General features: G+C 43.1%; 1 protein-coding gene across 3 annotated transcripts; it reads right to left on the bottom strand.

Annotated features, from left to right (window-relative positions):
- Window positions 1-835: 835 nt before the first annotated feature.
- On the bottom strand, window positions 836-17,668 carry LOC125465057 (transcription cofactor vestigial-like protein 2). Of its 3 annotated transcripts, none has more exons than XM_048558135.2 (4): window positions 17,351-17,668; window positions 14,475-14,742; window positions 6,476-6,922; window positions 836-5,040 (listed from the first exon to the last, which is right to left on the bottom strand). In XM_048558135.2, the coding sequence occupies exons 1-4, from the start codon at window positions 17,429-17,431 to the stop codon at window positions 4,997-4,999; spliced, it is 840 nt and encodes a 279-aa protein (XP_048414092.1). In that variant the 5' UTR covers window positions 17,432-17,668; the 3' UTR covers window positions 836-4,996. The 3 variants fall into 3 exon arrangements, with proteins under 3 accessions (XP_048414092.1, XP_048414093.1, XP_048414094.1); XM_048558136.2 differs by having other exon boundaries at window positions 836-4,933; window positions 17,351-17,667; XM_048558137.1 differs by lacking the exon at window positions 17,351-17,668 and adding an exon at window positions 15,670-15,725.
- Window positions 17,669-18,569: the final 901 nt, after the last annotated feature.

The raw sequence follows: 18,569 nt of genomic DNA, 5'->3' as shown, positions 1-18,569 counted from the left end.
GCTCATTAAACGTATATAATTAAGCAGCAAAATCAGAGAGTTTCAGAATTTCACGATACTTGCAAAACACAATTAAACAGAACCCAGGATGATTTAGAAATCTATGATCTACAATACAAGAACCATCTCAGAGCTGATTAAACTTAAAAAAAAACACCAAGATTTGAGATAAGCTGAAAGAAAATGGTGGGTGAAAGACCTTGGGAATAGTTGTGATAGAAAAGGTTTTGAAATGTTGTACAATAGTTTCTTTTACATAAATGTCTTAAAATTATAATTTAATGATACCTCCGCTGAAGTATTGTGCACAGTTCTGGTTGTCACTTGTCAGAAAGGATGTGCATGCACAGTTGACAGAAGTTGAAAGAAGTTTACAAGAATGGTTCTAATAATGAGGCATGATAATTTTGAAGATAGACTGGAGACGTTGGGACTGTTTTCCTTGGAAAGGAGGAGATTTGATACAAGTTTTCAAAATTGTGTGGGGTCTGGATAGAGTAGACAGGGACAAAATGTTTCTAATTATTAAAAAGCGGAATTGAGAGGCACAGATTTAAAGTAACTTGCATTGGATGATTATTTGAATGTAAACAATGTGCAGGAATATGGAAAAAGGTGGGAGAATGCTTTAATAATTGGGGGAGTTGGAGTAGACATGATAGGCCAAGTGACCTCCTTGCACAGCACAACAATTCTTTGAATCTTTGAAATACTGCTAAAGATATTTTAGTTTATTGTACATGTTCTTAGCAAATTACAGTGATTTTTTTTCTCAAATTCAGGACCAATGATGGAACTTATTACAATAATGAGAAAGGAAAATACCTTTTAACCTATCATGCCTATTTTCTCCAAACTAACTCTGTGTATAATTTGCCTTATTTTGGCCTCTCAACTTCTTTGAGCTACCTGAGATAGATGACTAAGCACTGATATGACATCCAAAATCTTACAATCTAGATGTTTTGTCAAGTTGGAAGGCAACAACAGTTAAACAGTTAATTAAATATAATAAGTGCAGCATTAATAATAACAAAATGCCTTCAGGTATAAACTAGATATACAAAGCTGACATTCTTTCTAATCACGTTATGCTATGGTACAATAAAAGTTTTAATTTGCATTATGGGGGATACACCTTTTTGCTCGACTTTCACAAAAGCGCAAAATATTAACACTTAAATAATAATAAAAATGGATGACAGGAATACCTATAAATAGTTAAATTCATTTTCACGTTGTTGTGTTTACAACAATACATTGAATTCCGATGTAGACATTCTTTAACATACAGCATAATAAACAGGTCATTGTTTTGAAACAGCACATTTGCTCACATTAATAAGGTCACCTCAAAAACAGCATAACTTGCCTCCTTATTAAAATTAATTTTATTCACATCAAACCAGTGTAAATGACATGAAACACTTTAAATGTGTATATCTCAAGGCTTACATTCCTTTTGTGTATGCACTTAAGTGATGAGGTGTAATAATATTTAGTTAAACACTTCATTGCTGAGTACTGTGGCACTCCTATTTTGCATTTTGGATAGTCCTGTAGTGCAAAAATAGCAGCAAGTTATACTAAGCGTTCTTCATCAATGTGAAATGGATTTGTCTCTGCAATGGCATTAAAATAGTAGCATAAATCAATGAAATAGCCAAAAAATATTGTTTAAATATTCTGACTAGCTCTTCTTCACTTAAAACTCTATAAAGTTTTCATTTTGCAGTCTCTTGGATTGACAATGAGACAATTGTTATATTTGCTATTTAGCAATGTTAGAAATTTGATTATAATTTGGATTTTGTTCAGAGCAAATATACTCCCCTCTATAGATCGCAACTTTCACTGACCAGGAATTGAAGCAGATCCAGCAGTATAACTTGGAACTGCTGGATCCTATAGCTCAAAATCCACATGGCTCTCAAATCAGTGTCTGTAATGCCACTAGTATGTCTCAGGTCAGTTTTATGTTTACCAATGTACTCTGAACAAGACTGATCCCGTTAACTACAACCCACCATTAGTTAAAGCTTATTATATCTATAAAAGGACTTCATGTTTTCTTTGTAAAAGCAACAAACTACACAAAATTGTTTTGTTCAGAGGATTAGATTTTATAATCTAATTTTCCAAGAATTCCCTAATATCTTTTGACAATGTATGTAGCGTTCAAAAGGCTCATTATATGAAATCAGGCTTCCACAAAGGAAGAGGCAGGTTTTCAGTAAACATGCCAGCAATTAATTAACACTTGTGTTTATTTAAATGTCAGATGTATTTCTAAATACTATACAACTTCTTGTGATACTGAATATGGGAGTAGGAGTCACGTTGTTAATGGTTAACATAAATGTCCCTATCAACAGGAAAGTTACATGCAGAAATCAGAAGGGAGAAATCGTAGACAGTATTTAGCTATACCATATCTGTTCCTGGGAAGAGAGAGAAGACATCAGGAGCAGCCAAACTATGACAGCAGACCTAAGTAGAGTCAGCTGGGGAGGAAAAATGCAGCTAAAATCTATTGTTCACAGAACTCATCCAGTGCAGAAGAATGTGTTTGCTCAGATAACCATTCATGATTGTATGACAGTCATCTTGGCTTAAAACTGTATCAATCAAGATTAGATATGAAACTACATTGAGCCATTTAGACGAGCAATGCTGGATAGCAATAACAAAAAAAGTTGTTCCTTGAAATTTCATAAAATACCAGTCACACCTAAGATTCACCAAATACCATGAATGTGATGTTTCAGGTAATTAAGGCTGTTTCAAATCTGCAAGAGCTTGTAGAAGGCATTAAAATATTTGTACATAAGTAAGTTGCCCAAGATCCTTCCACTATCAGTCTCGGTAATATATAAACTATAATATCAATTAGATTTCTACATTTGAAGAGTATTATGCAATGAAGCAATTTCTTCATTTTGATTGTAGTTTTATTTTTAAGCAAGAAGCTCACCACAAAATCCCTGTGCACTGTACACAAACCAAAGGGAAGACTGAAATAACCAAGCAAGCTCAAGAAAGTCAAAGAAAATATTTGCATTTATATACTACTCTTTTTTTACAATGTCAACTCATCACAAAGTGTTCTTATGGCTAGTGTGTTCACCTGACCATTCAATTATTTTTAGTAAAGGTGATAATGAACAGCTAGCAGATGACGAAAATCTCCAGCACTCATCTTTGAGTGGTGCTATGGGATTTTTCAGACCCACAGAAGCAGCAAGGTGATGCTTCATCTGAAGAAAAACACTAGATTTGAAAGATCTTTGTCAGTGTCATCCTCCTGCAGTATTAGAGTGAAGTGTTAGTCTGGATTACGTACTCATGTTTCTAGAGTGGGAATTGAATTCATTAACTTTTGAGTCAAAAGCAGGTGCAACACCAACTGAACCAATCTGTCTTATATTACACTCTATCACAAAAGGGTTCTTATGAAGCAATGGTAGTGTCCCCATCTCAAAGATAGAAGGTCTGGGTTCAAATCCCACCTGCCTTGGAGGCGTGTCATTGTATGACCAAACAAGTTGTCTAATGTATGGAGGGTCTTGTAGTGCTGGTGTCCCTGTCTTTAGCCAAGAAGACCTCGGTTCAAGTCTCACCTCTGAACAAATTGATTAAAACTATTAATCTCTATTACAAAGCAGAGGATCTTCTGGTTAAACTACCAATGCTTCATTGAGAATGGACTTATGTCATTCTTTAACACTGAAAACACTTCCAAACGCTGCAAGCCATAGGGAGTTTGGATTAAGCCAACCCCGGAAGATATCAGTTCGCAAAATAGGGAGCGGGATCAGCAGAGTTGCTTGGTTGAATTAAAAAGATACTGTACAGAAACAGCAATTTTTGACCGAACATTTTTCGCTGATCTACAAGATGTTGAATTACAGAGGACAGTTCTCAGAAGATAAGGTTTCTCTCCTTTACAAAGACGATCCACGACAGGAACCTAATCATTTTGAGCCAGTACTGTAGGGCAGGCACAAGGCGTGGAATGAGAACTCCAGGAGTATCTGCAGCCTGAGTTAAACATTCTAGCTGCACCGCATACTTAACTAATTCACCTTCCTCTGTCTATGAGGCAACTCAATCAATTTGTCACACTCAAAAATGGAAATTGCTGGAAAAGCTCACCAGGTCTGGCAACATCTGTGGAGAGAAATCAGAGTTAATGTTTCAGGTCGAGTGACCCTTCCTCAGAATTCTATCAATTTGTCATCCACATTTTCCATCGTTTTCATAAAATGCGATTATCAAATCCTCTCCACTACCTTTTGCAATACTTGACATAAGAAAGTAAAATGGATAAATATATTTCTTATAAGTTTTGTTTTCTCCTTGATAGATCCACTTTGGAAGTTGAAATAAAAATTGAATTATTTTTTCTCATTTCACGGTACCATTTGAGCCACTCTTGGCGACATGCAGTAATTCCAACTCATGGGTATAAAGTGACCTTTCTTAGCAAAATCTCTGGAAAAACAGAACCCAAAGAACACACATTTCCACTGAGGCACGTTTTGATTTTTTTTTGTCCTTTAATCACTGCGAAATTCTTCACATCAAAAAAAATCACAAAAAGTGGGGAAATGATAACTCAATCTCATTATGATAAAAACTGTGATTGTCATTTCTTTTCAGTTCTGCTTTCCAGTTTCAGAGTCACATGAGAGCTGAAGGAATCCTTCCATGGGATAATCTCACCGAATGCTCTTTCCTACAACATTTTTGCATGTATTCTCCCACTCAGTCTGAGAGAGCTTAGCCCCAAGTCCATTGTTGACATGGAATATGTACAAACAAATGTGCCTATGTCTTGTGTGTGTGCATGTGGAAGTTTCCTCTATATCGCCCCCAGAATCTTCCAGAAATCAGCTGAAGAGGAGTCCTCCAGGAAGACAGCAGGGTTGAGCTGTAACCGAGATCACAGTACATTATTACAGCTGGAACACTTAACCCTGGTGGCCAAACATGTCTAAAACCAGAACACATCCTTAGCTCTGTCGTGGTTCTGAAGACCTGACAAGAAAGAGAGATGGAAGGAAAAGAAAGGTTGAAAGGAAACCAAGTAAAAAAATGAACCGCAAAGGAAGTGAACAGCCCAGGAATCGCAATTATCAAAGAAAAAAGAGCAGTACAGTACAGGAACAGACCCTTAGGCCTACAATGCCTGCATGGACACATAATGCCCTTCTAAACAAAAGCTTTTTTTCTCTATGCTATAGGTATCCCTCTATCCCCACATATGTATGTGTCTGTCAGGATGCCTCTTAAACATTGCTATTGTACCCGCTTCTACCACCTCCTCTGGCAATGTATTCCAGGCACTTAACACTCTCTGTGTAAAAACTTAGCTCTCATATCTCCTTTAAATTTTCACCCTCTCAACTTAAGCTTATGTCACTTAGTAATTGGCATTTGTATGCTGGGAAAAAAGACTGACTATTCATTCTATCCTTGCCTCTCTTAATTTTGTAAACCTCTATTGGGTCACCTTAGCCATCAATGTTCAAGTGAAAAAGTTTGTCCAATTTCTCCTCATGACTAACACCCTACAAACCAGACAACATCCTGGTAAACTGTTTCTGTACCCCCGGTAGTGTGGCAACCAGAACTGATTGCAATATTCCAAATGTGCTCTACTTACAGTGCTATACAGCTACAACATAACTCGCCATTTTTTATACTCTACACTTTGACTGATGAAGTCAAGCAATTGCACTAATGAATGGTTTCAACAAGTAAATTTGTAACTTGCCCATGCTCACTGTGAGGAACTCTTAGCTCTATTCAGAGGCTGTGCTCTCTCTCCTGGGGATGGGCCCTTACATACAATCAATCAAACCTTTAAGAAACAATTTAAGAAACACAATCAAAAGTAAATGCTAGGGAAGAGGGGAAAATAACCGACTATCAGAAACAGAAGGTCATAAAGTTGCCAAATTACTGGGTGAATGTGAAGTAACAAGGTCAAAAATCGCCCCCAAATATACTTTAAAACTGAAACCAGCTGTGAATCGAAAAGTGAAAGTGGCGTGTTCAGTTTTGCAATGTAAGTCACAGTAAAGGTTAAAATTAATTAATGTTAAGAACACAGATCAGAGCAAACAAGAAGTGATGAATTGATTTCTTATTACTATCTATTTTTAATAAAAAAAGTAATTCCATTTACAAGGGATCTTCATCCAACAAGAGATTGAAGGTTGGAATAAAAGACAGTCCTTGTCTGCAATGCTGCAGGTTGCAATTATTGGGCAATGATCTTAGATATTTTTAATTAAGCTCTTCAGATGGGTTATGACACACCTCTGAAACAGTTGGGACTTGAATCAAGACCTCCAGGGTTGAAGGCAGGGACACTGCACTAAGAGTGCAGCTATTGCCCTAGTTTAGTCATATTTCACATTGACAGAGTGGGCCCTTCTCTCTGTTTAAAATTGGCCAAGAGGCTTACCTGCTTCCACGTTTAAGTTTAAAGTCTGTGTCACTTCGGCAGTTGGGAAGACCCCTGTCCATGGGGAGCTGGTCTCTTGGCCGGAGATGGCTGGCTGCAGTCGGGTGGAGCGCAGTGTCGGCACCAGCAAGGAGCTGTAGCGGGGGTCCAGGTTGGGGTTGACTGGATAGAGTTCGCGGATAGTCCTGGAGTGATGATACGCTGCGCCCTGCGAGCTGAGGGAGGCACCCAGCGGGTAGTGCCAGTGCTCTGGTGGCTGGGCCAGGTGAGGGTGCATGGGACCCGGGTAAGGCTCTGCGGAACTGAAATGGAGCTCAGAAGTGGGTGAGTCAATGCTGCTGCTGCTGCTATTACTACTCACTGCTGAGGCTGGGCAAGGAGCCGGAGTCTGGTAATTACTGTCCCAAAAAGATGCCGGGAAATTGCGTTGAGTCAGAGAAGTGCCCTCTGGAAAAAGAGAGGAGAAAAGGCAAGGCTGGAGTTACTGACTGACACGTGACTTCAAACTTCCATTTTGAAGAAGCGTCATTGGACCTGAAACCTTAACTCAGCTTTCTCTCCACTGATGCTGCCAGACATGTTGAGTTTCACCAGCAGTTTCTGATATTGTTTTAAAACCTTCACTCCCTTTTCAGACCAGAAACTCTGGTTAGTTTTTCCTCATTGGCCTGTTCAGAGATGTCATTATGCACCTCAGGAAAAGGTGATTCTTGAATTAGGGCACCTAGCTCAGAGGAAGGGACCCCATTACAGCTGTGTTACAACAGTGGAACTGGTCTTCACGTTGATAAAAAGTTGCTGCAATTGGCTTCACAAAAGAAGGGTCTAGGCCTGAAATGTCAGCTTTCCTGCTCCTCTGATGCTGCTTGGCCTGCTGTCTTCATCCAGCTCTACACCTTGTTAACTCGGTTGTTAAGCACACATAGCAAGTTGTTCACTACTCATTATTGTTCTCCAAATTGCTAGTTAGGAATTTATTGTTAGCATTGTAAATACTGATAGAATTCCCCTCCTCATTGCTCACACCTCCCCTCAAACTGTCCAAAAAAACTGTGCCAAAATAGGAAATGCTGCAAAAATTCAGCAGGTCTGGCAGTGTCTGTGGAAAGCAAAACAGAATTAACATTTTGAGTAACTCAACACTCAGTTCTGAAAAAGAGTCTCTGGACTCAAAGTGTTAACTCTCCTTTCTCTCCACAGACGCTGCCAGACCTGTTGAGTTTCTCCAGCACTTTGTGATGCTGTTTCAGATTTTCAACATCCGCAGTTTTTGGTGGTACAATTAGACAGCATGGAAGCAGGTCCTTTGGCCCAACTTGTCCATGCCAGCCCGGTTTCCTAAACTGAATTAGTCTCATTTTCCTACATTTGGCCCATATCCCTCTAAATCTTTACTTTCCATGTCCAAATGCCTTTATGTTTTGAAATTGTGCCCACCTCTCCTACTTCCTCTGGCAGCTCATTCCATATATGCACCACCCTTTACGTGAAAATGTTACTCCTCAGGACCCTTTTACATCTTCTGTTCTCACCTCAAACCTATACCTTCTAGCTTTGGACTTCCCTAACCTGGGGTAAAGGCCTGGGCTATTCATTTTATCTATGTCCCCTTGACTTTATGAACCTCTGTAAGGTCACCGCTCAGCCTCCTACACTCCAGAGAAAGAAGTTCCAGTCGATCAGTAACATACTTGTAAATCTTATCTGCACCCCTTCCAGTTTAATAGCATCCTTCCTGTAGCAGGGGAACCAGAATTGTACGCAGTACTCCGAATGTGCCTTAGCAATGTCTTGTACAGGTGTAACATGAGGTCCTAACTCCTATACTCAATGCTCTGACCAATGAAGGCAAATGTGCCAAATGCCTTCTTCACCACCTTGTCTACTTGTGACACCACTTGCAAGGAACATTGCCCCAAGGTCTCTGTTCCTACATTTTCCTAGATTTTCCTAGCTATTTTCAGTTCTGAAGAAGGATTACTGGATGTGAAGCATGAACTCTGTTTCTGTCTCCAGAGATGCTGTCAGACCTCCAGCAATTTCTGTTTCTGTCTTTAAACAGGACCCAGCCCAGGTAGAGAGAGGGAGAGAGAGAAGGAAACAGCCCTGTCTTTAACAGTGAACAATAACTTAAAACCAGTCAACAAGATGGCAAATGGAAAGTTTGGCTGTTGGAGCCTCTGTAAAACACCATGATCTCAGACAGACAGAAATGCCATGAGCTATCTGTTTTGTTGATCTTTTCCACTTGTTGGAAACTATGGGTTGAGGCCAATTTGATGGAGTTACAGAATGGTTTGACCTTTGTGGTTATGAATTGTAGCCATGTTTCCCTCCAGTGATGAGAGGTGTAAGGTTGAGAGCTTCTTATGGTGAAATGGTAGTGACCCTGCCTCTCAACTAGGAATCCCAGGTTCAAGTTCCACTTGCTCCTGAGTTCATTCATGATATTGCTGCAACAGTTGATTACAAAAAACGTTGTGTAAGGTTGCATGGAATTAGTTTCTGCCTAGGTATGGATAGACACAGGGTCATTCCCTGACTCATCCTGAGCCCAGGCCAGACCACTCTCATACCCAACTGAGTATTCCCAAAAGTGCTGTAAAAAATCAAGACTCAAATAAACACAAAGAACTGCAGATTTCAAAATCTAGAGCAAACAAAGAAAACTGGAGAAACTCAGCAAGTCTGGCAACATTTCTAGAGACACACAGCATGGAAATAGGCCATTTAGTCCAACTAGTCCATGTTTACAATGTTCCCAAACTAAACCAGTCCCACTTCCATGTATTTGGCCCATTTCCCTCCAAACCTTTCTTATCCATATACTTAGCCAAATGTCTTTCAAATGTTGTAACTATACCTGCATCAACCATTTCCTCTGGCAGTTCCTTCCACACATTAACCACTATCTGTATAAAAATGTTGTCCCTCATGTCCTTTTTAAAATTTTCTCCTCTCACCATAAAAGTATGCCCCCAAGTTTTGAACTCCTTTATGTGAGAAAAATGCCCCACATAATATTATAAACCTCTATATGGTCACTCATCAACCTCCGATGCTCCAGTGTAAAAGGTTCCAGCCGATCCAGCCTCTCCTCATAACTCAGACCCTCCATGCTCAGCAACATCTTGGTAAATGTTTTCTGTACCAGATCCAATCTAATAATATTCTTCCTATAACAGGGTGAGCAGAACTGCATACAGTGCTCCAGAAGTGGCCTCACCAACATCTGTGACTCCTCAACAATGACATCCCAATACATATACTCAAAGGTCTGAGCAATGAAGGCAAGCGTGCTAAATGCCTTCTTAATCACCTTGTCTACATGTGATGGAAATTTAAAATAATTACGTACCTGAAACCCTCGACCTCTCTGTTCTACAACACTACCCAAGGCCCTACCTTTAACTGTATAGGTCCTGCCCTTGTACAGAGAAAACACATTGAGTCCAGTGATCCTTAGCCAGTGCTGAAAATAGCTGGGAAAGAGGTGCATTTATGTGGTGATGGGGTGGCAGTGAAGAATATATAGAGTATGTAGAGACCATGCCCAGAGAGGGAGACAGAAAAAAGGGATAGGCAAACATAGAACTTGCTGATGCTAAGCTGAGAGAGGTAAATACCAAAATATGGGCTAGCACAGAGTATAAACTGCTGAAAATGAGTTGGCTGCGCTGGGAGCAGCCCTTTTAAAAAAAACACCTGGGGTTGACCTGCAGCTGTGAGAGGAAGTAACTAACATGGAGGAAAGTGAAATTGTTAAACTGAAAGGGGAGCCCTGAAGTATGTGAGGTGAAGATTAGGTGTTGTTCCACCAGCTTGCATTAAGCCTCACTGGAGCACTGCATTAGGTCGGAGACAGGAATGTTGGCCGGGGAACATAGCGCTGTGCTGAAGGGGCAGGCAACTGTAACTTCGGGGCCATTCTTATGGACAGAGCATTGGTGTTCCACAGAGATGTGGCCAGTCTGTCGTTCATCTCCCCAATGTAAAGGAGATCATATTGCTAACAGTGAATGCAGTGACGAGATTGAGTGAGATGCAGGTAACTGGAAGGTGTGTCTGGGGCCTAGGACAGGGAGTGGGGAGGAAGTAAAGGGACCAGTGAGGCACATTCTGCAGTTGCAGGGGAAAATGCCATTGGAGTATGGGGAGGTGCTGGAGGGTGTGAGCGGTGGGGGTGTTGGGCTGGGGAAGGAGTGATCTGAGGGGAGGGGTTCCTATCCAACGCTGTCATGTGTTAATGAAAGCAAGAATATTTTTTCCGCTTGACGTTGATATTATATGAGGATGTGGGGAAAGTCGGGGAGCGGGGAGGAGTGAAGCGCGGGGTACAACAAAAGGGGCCGTTCGGCCCATCGCGTATGTCGCTACCGCTTGCAGAAAAGGTGGTGGCAGCGACTTCAGGGAAGGCTCTGCTGTGTTTAGCAGCTGGCCGGAGGGGCTGTGTTGCTTTGAGGATAAATGGAAGACTCTTCTGGACATGTTCAAGGCAATGAGCACTGAACAAAATAAATCCGCGAGGTGCTGTGAGGGCGATGAGCCGGGAGCTCCCGTTCTATTAACTGGCCACAATTGGAATTTGAAATGTTAAATAAGAATACTAAGCAATGCAATGTTTAAAATAGGCCCGGTCCACAACAATCCTATTATTAGCCAGAATTCAGAAGGTCAAATCCGAGTCTATTAACATTAAAGCATTTTTGGAAACTCACGTTCTATTCTGGGGCTGTAGATTGCAGATGTGTAACTGATTAAAGAAGCTGATCTCTTGACGCTGCTATTTGCTGACATTATTCAGTCTGCTCCCCATTGAATACACCAGGAAATACAATAATGCGGGGAGAGGCTGGGAGGGGCAGAGTGTGCTGTGTATTTTTCACTGTTATTTCATCATGAAGCCCACCTAAAAACACAACGCAGTTCGGAAATTCGACTCCAGTCCCGTTTCTGTGTTACATTTTACTCATTTCAATTCGGTTAGGGTGACGGCTGTTAATGAGAGAGGATTCTACAGTTTCCTGTAAAATATTTATGCCTGACAAACTTTCTGGAGTTTAGTTCGAATCCCATTGGGGCGTCATCCTGGAAGGATTCGTGAGAGTCTCAGGCCAATTGTCAGCACTGCTTTGTGATTTTACTCTCCACGTTATCTGGGAACAGGGAAAGGCCGCCGGACTTGGGGGTATTTTCGTGGGGAAATTCAGGAGGTCTGGCAGGGTTCTAAGGAAGTCACTGGACCCGAAACGTTAACTCTGCTTTCTCTCCACAGGTGCTGCCAAACCTGCTATGTTTTCCCAGCACTTTCTGTGTTTTTGTCTGAAGAAAGGACCCATTCCAGATAGAGAGAGGGAGAGGGAAAGAGAGAGAGAGAGAGAGAGAGAAGAAAACAGTCCTGTCTTTACCGATCAGTCTCATTCCCTATTTGCAGTCCAGGAGGTCGCACAGTTCGAGACTGGGACATTTCGGGTTTGTCAATTGTAGGTAGAGACATTTCTTCACTTTGGCTCATTTATTTCACAACCAACATCTTCAAAAGGCTGTCGGGCGATTATCATATGTCTGTGGGATCTTGCTGTGTGTCGAGTTTCTACAACAATTCCTGTTTTTATTGATTAAAAATTGCTTCATTAGTTGCAGAGTGTTTTTGGTAGGTCCTGAGGCGCTATATAAAGGCAAGTTCCTTTCTTTTAGCACTCCTCTCGCCTGTTCTCTGGTTTGATCTGTTTCCGGCTTGTGCGAGGTAATAATTTAGCTTCTCGTTGTGGGGTGGGGGCTGAGGTTAATGTAACCATCAAGGTCTGAATTGGCAGGTGTGTGCAACAACGGGAAGTTCCTGGTAAGCATTTATCATCAGTTTCATCCAACTGAGAAACAGGAATGTGCTATTTCAAACATGGGTCGACGGGTTGTCTGGGATCACTATTCCAGTATAGATTCCTGGAAAGAATGTGGCGTGGAAGGGGGAGAGTGTATTTTTCACTTTGCGCGAATAATTAACCGAATAGTTTTTTTTTAAACGCATCTTCTAATCAACTTGTTCAGAGATGCTGTTACACACATCTGGAGCAGGTTGGCCTTGAAGGCTGGCCTCCCCGTCCTGAGGTAGGGACACTAGAGAGCTAAGCCCCCGACACCAACTGAGTCATTGATTCGGAAATTTGACCCACTTCCCGTTTCTGTGCCACAATTTACTCATTTCGGTTCGGCTAGGGTGACGGTTGTTAATGAAGGAGGATTCTACAGTCTCCTGTAAAATATTTATACCTGAAATACCTTTTTTTTGGTTGAGTCCCGTTCTGAGGGCCGTGAGCAGAACATTGCTGGAATAACAAAGTGTGGAGCTGGATGAACACAGCAGGCCAAGCAGCATCTTAGGTGCAGGAAAGCTGACGTTTCGGCCCTTTTTTTCTGAAGAAGCGTCTCGACCCGAAACGTCTGACTTCCTGCTCCTCTGATGCTGCTTGGCCTGCTGTGTTCATCCAGCTCTACGATAACAAAGTGTGGAGCTGGATGAACACAGCAGGCCAAGCAGCATCTCAGGAGCACAAAAGCTGACGTTTCGGGCCTAGACCCTTTGTGCTCCTGAGAAGCTGCTTGGCCTGCTGTGTTCATCCAGCTCCACACTTTGTTATCTCGGATTCTCCAGCATCTGCAGTTCCTACAATCTCAGAACATTGCTGGAGCCAGGTACCTGAAACAGAGAACTCCAGATACTGGCAAACGAAACAATGTCTGAAAGCGGCGGTGAACTTCAGGAGTTTTCACAGATTTCTCTGTGCTGGGCAGGGACACCAAACTGGAGCCTGGAGAAAGAGCTGATGGCCCAGCGAGCAAATTCCCGACAGATTCAGACAGTTCCTTGAAAGTGGAAGCGCTGGTAGGCGGGATAGTGAAGTGGTCAGAAGTTACCGGTTCTGAGGAAGGATCACCCACTGGAAACATTAATTCTGATTTTTTTTCACAGGTGCTGCCAGATCTGCTGAGCTTTTCCAGCAACTTCTGGTTTTTTTTGTTGCTGATTTACAGCATCCGCTGTTCTTTGGCTTTTATACAAGGAAGAAGGTGTTTGGCACACTTTCCTTTATTGGTCAATGTATTGAGTAAAGAAGTTTGGGGGGTCATACTATGGCTGTACAGGGCAATGGCTAGGGCTACTTTTGGAATACTGAGAGCAATTCTGGTCTTCCGCCCATAGGAAACGTACTGTTAAACTTGAAAGGGCCCAGAAAAGATTTGCAAGGATGTTGCCAGGGTTGGAGGGTTTGATCTAAATGGAGAGGCTGAATAGACTGGGGCTATATTCCCTGGAGCATCGGAGGCTGAGGGGTGACCTTATAGATGTTTATGAAACCATTAGGGGCACGGGTAGGGTGAATAGCCAGGGTCATTTCCCTAGGTTAGGGGAGACCAAAACTAGAGGGCGCAGGTTTAAGGTGAGAGGGGAAAGGTCTAACAGGGACCTACGGGGCAAATATATTCACGCAGATGATGGTGGGTGTGTGGAGTGAGCTACCAGAGGAGGTGGTGGAGGCTGTTACAAGTAGAACATTTAAAAGGCATCTGGATGGGTAGGTGAATAAGAAGGTTTTTAAGGGATATGGGCCAAATGCTGGCAAATGAGACTAGATTTATATCTGATATCTGGTCGGCATGGAGGAGTTGGACCGAAGGGCCTGTTTCCCTGTTGTACAGCTCTATGACTCTCTATACACACAGAGATAGTAGGAACTGCAAATGCTGGAGAATCTGTGACAACAAGGTGTAGAGCTGGAAGAACACAGCAGGCCAAGCAGCATCAGAGGAGCAGGAAAGCTGACGTTTCGGGCCTCGACCCTTCAGAAAATGAAATTCAGAACTCTCCATACACTATCTGGATGATAGCACAGTTCAAAATCGTTGTTTGAAAAACAATATTTGATGCATTTGGGGAAAATAACGGGGTAGGAAGAGGTACAAGCCGCAGAAATGCCATTTGGTCACTCAGCTCCCTTACCTGATGAGCCCGAAGTGGTTTTCCTGGGTTTGTAGCTCCTGCTCTCAGGGCTGTAGCTGCTTAATGCTCGGGTAAAGTGCTCATCCACCGTGCTGCTGATATCCCCGTTAAAATAGGTGAAGAGGACACACTTAGAGTTAATGTACTCGGCCTCAGGTCTCTCCTTGTCCCTGATGGAATCCTCTTTACCGGGAGCCAAGGGGCGGCCAGAGCCGCTGGATACGCCATCCATCTCCACTCCCTGCACTCGCGGGTAAACAGAGAGAGCCTGCAGGGAGGAGATTGCAGGTCGTTACAATGGTCAGGGAGGCTGGGAGACATTTTGTTTGCATTTCACAAATATACTTGATTCGCAAAATAACTTTGTGCATGTACATTTGTCACATACGCCGTTCTGTACTGTAGCATATCAATTAAACGAACAAATATTTGAGTTTAACTCCTGCATTCCTATAATATCTGGCGCTCGGAGTTCAACACAGAAAGAAGCAGATACCAGCTCCCAGATAACAAAGTGTGGAGGCGGATGAACGCAGCAGGCCAAGCAGCATCTCAGGAGCCCAAAAACTGACGTTTCGGGCCTAGACCCTTCATCAGAGAGCTCTCTGATGTGTTCATCCAGCTTCACACTTTGTTATCTTGGATTCTCCAGCATCTGCAGTTCCCATTATCTCAGATACCAGCTCCCAGCCCCCCACCCCCAGAAACCCCCAACCTCCACACCCTTTCACACTCACAGGGTTGTTTTGGGAATGGGGATGAACTTTAATTCCCAACAATTCTGCCGTAACAGATAAGTCAATACCAACAACAACAGAAATTGCTGGATATGCTCAGTAGGTCTGGCAGCATCTGTGGGGAGAAATCAGAGTTTAACGTTTCGGGTCCAGTGACCCTTCCTCAGAACTCAGCCTGAGTTTCATTGTAAGCGGGTTACTATCGCCCTGTGAGAGCACAGAGAGCTGTGATACCCGCTGTGATAGGCTCAGGGTCAGGGTTAGGAAAGTGCTCTTCCTCTCGCCTTGTATCACCGAGACCCGTCCTTTTCTGATGTTACACTCTCCCCGGACTCTCACAGAGTGGAAATAATTCCCCGTCGGATTCGGGAAATTCGTTCCGATTCCGTCACTCAGTTTCCCGTTTTAAACAACGACGTGTCGGCGGTGACACAATTCGATTCCAGTAATAAACCCACCGCCTCCCGGTTTTTCATTCACTAACTCTCCCATCCCGTTCGCTCGCTCCCACACCATCACGACCACCCCCTCACCAACCCCGACGCCGTCTCTGCTCCCACCCCCCTTGCCTGGCAGCACAGCCTCAGCGGGGAGGGGGTGTGTGTGATCTGAGTGTGTCACACTGAGAGGGTGGGGATGTGAGTGTTTTACACAGAGGGAGAGAAGGAGGTGCGGGATTTGAATGTCTTTGAGGAAGAGAGAAGGAGGGTTGCGGGATATGCATGCCTTACAGAGACACGGAGAGAAAGAGAGAGGTGCGGAATGTCAATACTACATGTGATAGCACTGTGTATTAAATATTACGTGGAGGTGCCAGCGTTGGACAGGGTTGGAGAAAGCTGCGTTGAAAGCGTGTGATTTCAAATCAACCTGTTGTGCTAGAACCTGGCGCCGTGTGACATCTGACAATGGCATTAGAATAGCCCTGATATTATAATTCTGGGATTACAGCAGCCCTCGGCACTGCAACTCTGATAATTACATATCCCATGATATTACAGGATTATCATCGCCCTTAATATTACAGAAATTGGATTACAAAAGCCCTTGCCGTTACAGGTCTGGGATTACAATGGCCCTTGATATTACAGCTCTAGGATCACAGTAGCCCTTCATATTACATATCTGGGATTACAAATACCCTTGATATTACAGCTCTAGGATCACAGTAGCCCTTCATATTACATATCTGGGATTACAATAACCCTTGATATTATATATCTGGGATTACCATAGCCCTTAGCATTACCGATCTGGAATTACAGAAACTTTTGCACATCACAGACACAGTTCGCCTTCACCAGAAAAAAGCGCTGACTTTGTTCAAATGAGAATCTGAGCAGAAACCTAAAAAAAACATTTCGCAGAGCGGCTCAGGGTCGAGCACTCTCCCTGCTCCGTCCCAACCCGACCGGGGTAACATTACGGACCTGACTCTCTCTCCGCCGAAACAGCAGGTTCAAACAGAACGTTAAAACCTCAAACGAGAGGAAGGTAAACTTTGGCAAAAGATTTAAGGAACGATGGAGACAGAAACGCCGCTGGGGCCGTCTGTGTTTATCTGCTCACGGTCTGCTCGGAGATATCTCTCTGAGCTCCTGCTAAGTGAGGGCATTTCCCCAAAACTGCTGTTTTACCCGGGGGCCACACCACTCCCGGGGGCTTCAATTCAGCAAAAAAAATACTGGCAGTCCTTCCTTACACCACCACACCCCGCCACCACCGCCCCCCCGGCACCATACAGCCCGAGATCTCAAAAGAAGTTTCAATCGGTTTGCTAGTAAGGACAGATTTTCTCCCAAAGCGGAGTGCCCGACTGGAAATATTCCGTCCCACGGAACCACGGCTCAGTTTGCGCCTGTACCATTCACCCCTCGGAGAACAGAAACCTCAACCTCAAAACAGAAATAGAAACTGCTGGAGAAACTCAGCAGCTCTGGCAGCATCTGCGGAGAGACAGAAACAGTTAACGTTCTGGATCCGGTGTGACCCTGCCTCAGGACAGTCTGCTCCAATTCGAGCCGAGTGGCCGCTCAATCTTTCTGCCCTGAGCCATATTGCAGATACCACTCGGGGTTCTTAAACACCCCCTCCCCCTCCCCCCATTAAGAAATGATCGATCTCTGTGTCGAGTCCTACCTGTGCTGCATACGCTGGGTGCTTGTGAAATAAAGGGTGGTATGCTCCATACGTGTGGTACATAATATCCAGACAGCTCATCGTGGGAACAGGGGGTCATGTACTGGACAGACTCCAGCCTCAGACAGCTGAGACCTCCATGGTGACACTCGGAGATCCCCCCACCCCCACAGACTGCTCGTCACTCAGTGAAACCCCAGGATGTGTGTGTCTGTGTGTGTCTGTGTGTGTGTCTGTGTGTGTCTGTGTGTGACAACCACTATCTCTACTGGAAACAGTTCTTGCAGCCGAGATTTTCAGCCCCTCCCAGGGTCTGGTTTAACCCGCAGCTCCTGAACCAATCGCCTCCAGCAGAAACAGAGATCCATGCAAATAAGAGAGACTTTCTTTTACAGGAATCTGGAAAAGTTGATCGTAGGAGGTTTCTGCTGAACAGCCCCTCTCGGTTAGACACAGACCTGCCTCGATGATCATCTATTTTGTGAAAGAATTCTGTGCGAGAATTCTGAACAAAATAACATCAAGCATGTGCCCGAATTAAAAGTTGCACATCAATAAACTGATCCTGAAGAATATTTGCATTTTCAGCTTTCCAGCTCCATAAATAGTTGTGGAATTTTAATGCTTGTTTTTAACGCCTTGGTGGAAATGAAGCCTGAGATTATTTTCTGAACTCATAACTTTTTAAAGGTAGGAATGGGAAGGAGATATAAATATAATGTTGCTCGTCTGTTTCTTTGAAATTACTTCGCTCACACCCTTTTAGTTTTATTGCTCTCTACGCCGCAAGTCGAAATTTTCACAATTGGGATGGGGAGAATTTAATAAAAAGAGCGGGGCTCCCAGTTTATTCTGATGTAAAATGCCTGTACACCCCACCCCCCCCCCACAACTTTTCACAAGTGGCAAATATTTGGAACCGAAGTAATTTCGTGTCGACCTAACCTTATAGTTTATGAAACTGGATAGTTTAATACCTCCAGGAGCCGAGAGTACAAACTGGTGACAACAGAGGAACTTAAATCTGCTTTTTTAAATGGTCAATTCCAGCTTAGTTTCATCAATTCGTGAATCAAAACAGCCACTGATATGAATCGATCACCAGGCTTTTGCTGCATTACAACTGATGTTATCAGTTAAAATCATCAGGTATTCTACCGTAGTCACGCAGCGTGATGAGAAAGTTGTGGGACTTAAGAACAATCAAGACTGACACTCC

The sequence above is a fragment of the Stegostoma tigrinum genome, chromosome 24 (assembly GCF_030684315.1).
Source record: "Stegostoma tigrinum isolate sSteTig4 chromosome 24, sSteTig4.hap1, whole genome shotgun sequence".
Taxonomy (NCBI): domain Eukaryota; kingdom Metazoa; phylum Chordata; class Chondrichthyes; order Orectolobiformes; family Stegostomatidae; genus Stegostoma; species Stegostoma tigrinum.
The sequence above is the reverse complement of the archived record's forward strand: the minus strand, read 5'-3'. Positions and strand labels throughout refer to the sequence as shown.

Bases quoted from the DNA above. Each gene is read 5' to 3' on its own strand.
- LOC125465057 (XM_048558135.2), bottom strand. From the start codon at position 17,431: ATGAGCTGTCTGGATATTATGTACCACACGTATGGAGCATACCACCCT. The intron at 14,743-17,350 runs GTAGGACTCGAC...TCCTCCCTGCAG, and splicing joins ACCCAGCGTATGCAGCACAG to GCTCTCTCTGTTTACCCGCG. The intron at 5,041-6,475 runs GTAAGCCTCTTG...CTTTCTTGTCAG, and splicing joins AAACTTAAACGTGGAAGCAG to GTCTTCAGAACCACGACAGA.